Source organism: Poecilia latipinna, unplaced genomic scaffold (genome assembly GCF_001443285.1).
Source record: "Poecilia latipinna isolate Pla-1442-1.1 unplaced genomic scaffold, P_latipinna-1.0 Scaffold960, whole genome shotgun sequence".
In the NCBI taxonomy this organism is placed as follows: Eukaryota; Metazoa; Chordata; class Actinopteri; order Cyprinodontiformes; family Poeciliidae; genus Poecilia; species Poecilia latipinna.
This window is the reverse complement of record NW_015113576.1, coordinates 142,045-146,008: the sequence shown is the minus strand read 5'-3', so window position 1 is coordinate 146,008 and position 3,964 is coordinate 142,045. Positions and strand designations below refer to the sequence as shown.

The 3,964-nt window shown below is 33.7% G+C and overlaps 1 protein-coding gene across 2 annotated transcripts in view; it reads left to right on the top strand.

Annotated features, from left to right (window-relative positions):
- LOC106958059 (claudin-4-like) overlaps positions 1 to 2,519 on the top strand; it is a 14,490-nt gene extending 11,971 nt beyond the window's left edge. Inside the window, exons 2-4 of one of the 2 annotated variants that reach the window (XM_015049781.1) lie at positions 886 to 1,000; positions 1,452 to 1,899; positions 2,234 to 2,519. In XM_015049781.1, the coding sequence (XP_014905267.1) occupies positions 887 to 1,000; positions 1,452 to 1,898 (561 nt within the window). In that variant the 5' untranslated portion in view covers position 886 and the 3' untranslated portion in view covers position 1,899; positions 2,234 to 2,519. Of the gene's footprint in view, positions 1 to 885; positions 1,001 to 1,451; positions 2,046 to 2,233 lie in introns of those variants that run through there. The other variant, XM_015049780.1, reaches the window with a different exon arrangement.
- The last annotated feature ends 1,445 nt before the right edge of the window (positions 2,520 to 3,964 follow it).

Sequence of the window (3,964 nt, the reverse complement as noted above, 5' to 3'; positions counted from 1 at the left end):
GACCAAGACCGATCTCAAGTACTACAACACTGTTGTGCTCTTGAGATTTATTATATGAAAGTTGTCTCATGGTTTTTGAGTAGGCAGCAATTACAGACAACAGGAGACAAAACTAATTAATTTGAAGTTCAGGTTTTTTATATTGCACCAATTTACGAGACGTTATCTCAAGGGAATTTACAAAACAAAAATAAATAAAATGTAATTTTTTTGTTGAAGAAAAGCAAAAAGTTGGTTGCAGGAGAGCAAGAATGTTTAAATGATGGCAGCATTACCTCAGCTGAAGCCAAACTTATGAAAAGGAAAAGCTCCTTACAAGTCCTGATCAAAACTAACAGAGATTCTTTGTCATAGGAATCATCACCTGTGCAGGTGGCCAGTGAGACATATGACTGATATTTACATATTAAAATAGTCTGATAATCACATTGTAATTTTTAAACACAGAAATGGAAAATAAAATGTAATCTACACCCACACGGTGGGGAGTATTGTCTCTGTAAATGAGCAGGAAATTTTCTCTATATCTAGAACTAGTGCTTGGTATTTTTATTGAGGTCATGAATGTTAAGGTTCACTTTAGTTTTTGTGCAGAAGGAGAAGGACAGTGAAAGACTCATCGTGTGGCTCGTTGTGCAAGTTTGATGCAGAAAGATTTAACATTTTCCTAGAAGCTAAAGTTGAGTAAATATAAAATGTAAATCTAAGTTTATATGTAGTTGTTTTTATGTAGACTGATAGAGGCTAGCGCCCTCTAGTGTCTATCTGTGCATGTTGCTGCCAGAGACCCAATCCTGCCAATTATTACCAAAGCCAAGAGGAAAACCCAAGACTATATCACAGAAAATGATTTAATTCCAGTGTTTTTATCTTTCTTTTTTACAGAATGGCATCAAAAACAGTTCAGATTATATTTGTGGCTCTCAGCGCCATCGGGCTGCTTGGGGTCATCATCTGCTGCGCCCTGCCTGCCTGGGCTGTGGTCCATCAGGGTGATATGGTAACCAAAAGGCATTTTATGATTCAAATTAGCATAATAATTATGATTAGTTAGCTTTAAAGGTTTTTTATTAATCAGCTACTTTTTTATGTGTTATTGCATAATTTAACCAGAATGTCTTTATAACAACTGTTATAAAAATGCTGTAGAAATGAAATATAATATTGACTTTGCAGTTTTACGCCTCATCAGAAACGTACAGATTCCTGACATCATCTGGGCTTTTCTAAACTGTTTAAAGACTCAGTGATATTAATTTATATAAACTTCTGGTTTGGATGAGAGTTGAAAAATATTCTCAAAAAAATAAAATAAAAGAATAAAAATAAAAAGCATAATTTTGACATTCAGTAAAAAGAAATTAATTAGATTTTTCTATGAGATTTAATATCATACAGCATGTTTAATAAATTGTATGTAAATATCTGTTTCTCTGTGTTTGGGTGGATAGGAACTTCATGTAGGTCTGTGGAAGACGTGTATGAAGCAGGGAACTGGACCGCAGGCGTGCCTAACGCATGATGACTCCCTGATATCCTCTAAAATTCAGGCCTTAAGGGCCTTGACCATCATCAGTTGCATGCTGGGTATTCTCAGCCTCCTCCTCCTGATCTTTGGTTCCGACTTCACCCCATGTGTTCAGAATGAAAACACCAAACCCAAAATGATCCTGGCGGCCGGAGTGGGCCTGCTGCTGACCGGCCTGCTGGTGATCATCCCGGTCAGCTGGGTGACACATGATATGAGAAATGCACCACAGGGAGTGATGCTGGGAGCGAGCATCTATATCGGCTTTGTAGCTGGTTTGATGTTGATGCTGACTGGAGGTCTGCTCTGCTACTTAAGCAGATCCAGCAGCTCTGGAGGAACCGCCAGCTTCTTCAGCAACAGAGTTTAAGCTAAAACATACAGAATGTAGAGGCTTGATTGAAGGAACTGGTGACCAACAGACGGGCAGACAAGGGATAAATTTAGGTAAAAACTGGGAAGATGATGTGAAATTATCATTTCTATACTTTTAACATTTGGTGTTTGACTTTTAACATAATTTTCCTGAATGCTGGAAAATTTGATTTCAGTGAACTTTTGATTCATTTTTTTGTTTGCATATTAAAACTGTTTTATGTTTATTTTCTTCATACTTTCTTAATTCCAGTTTAAAAACCAGTCAAGATAATTACCAACCAGATTTGCTTCAATTTCATGATGTTTCTCAGTTTTCTGCTTTACTTCCTATTGATAAAACATTTACTGTAACTATTTCTGTTTTTGTACAATAATCACAACAGATCATTATATTTGGTCAGATGTGGTTGGAAAATAAATAAAATGTATCAAAAAACTCAATTTCATAGAATATGATTAGTTTTACAAAAATATATAAAAAATTACTTAACAGAAAACTTCAACTGATTGATTCTTCATCTCATATGCAAGAGAATATTTTTTACAAAATTATGTGTTGTAATAAAGTTACCGTCTGACTTTATTTTATCGTATATTTCAGCTTTTGCTTCTGTATTTTTCATTTTAAACAATAAATGAAAAGTTTTTTCTGATTTTACATAACTACGTCTGTTTATGAGTTTTTCTTCCCTTTGTTAAACTTTAATATCTGCACATCTCAGTTTAAATAAAAAAGATCCTAAAATCTTCACAAACTGTTTATTCATTTCCAGCCTTTTGGTCCTTTGGCTCAGATGCCAACAGTTTAATCTGCTGACATCAAACCACAGCAGATTTATGAAAGTTACAGAGTTTTGAACTTCCTCATTCAGTTTATAAGTGAAGCCAACGTTGCACCATTTCACATTCGAAGATCCACCTTGTTTAAGACCAGAAGTAACAGAAGAACCTCCAACACCTGATCCAACCACAACTTTTAAAAAGGTAAACACTTTTTCAAAACATTTTTACCAAAACAGAAGAAATAAATTATTGGATTCCTTTTAATGTGGATAAAATCACCTTTATCTTTCATATTTGTTTGCTTTTCAGGATGACCTGAGGATTTATTAGATGGATGTTGGATCGTTTTTATGACGCAACTGAAGGAGAAAATGTAAATTATGTTTCCTAAGGGAATGTGCAACGATACCAACTGCATTTCCTTTACTAATGTGCAGGTTTTTATCTAATATTCTTGCCCTCACAACATGCATTGCATTTATCTTAGACGTTGAAGAAGAATTTTACTTTGTTTTACTTGTTTTTTCTGTTTAATGAATGTGATATTTACCAATGAGCAGCAACAGTTGAATAAAATGAGTCGCTTCTTTGTTCATATCTTTATCATTAAAAGACTATAATGTCTCTCATCAAGGGTAATTCTTTGCCCTTTTTTGTTTGTTTTTTGCTGGATAAAGTGTTGCAAGTCATTCCAGAATATTTTACTGTCCATACATTGAAAATTAGATAGTTTCTAAATTAAATGGCATTCCATTTCTTGGTGGCCATCAGAGTTAAAATCTCCTCCACCTATTATTTTACCTCCAAGGAAAAAATAATATTGTTTTGATCTTGCTTTTTACACTTGTTTGATTATTTAGTCATACATATATATTATTATAAATAGTCTCTGATCAATATAAACTAGAATAATCCATTACTGTACAAATCTTCCTCTGAATTTCCCCTGCAGAACAGCGACCCCTGCTGACTCCTTTTTGTACATATTCACTCTACCAGAATGTTGCATCTGTTTTTTTCATGAGTTTTTGGGATAAAATAAATATAATCTCCTTTATTTTGACAAAAATGAAACATAACTTTCCTCTTTATTTCTAATAACTTGACATTAATATAAAGAATAGAAATGGACATTAGTTCACACTAAAACGATTTAATTTGAACTGTACTCAGGTGAAGACAATTATTGTGTTAAATAAAAAAACACCAGTTGAGTTGAATTATTAACACATTATAAATGAGTTATGACTCATTATTTTGGTCGGCTCAATCGTG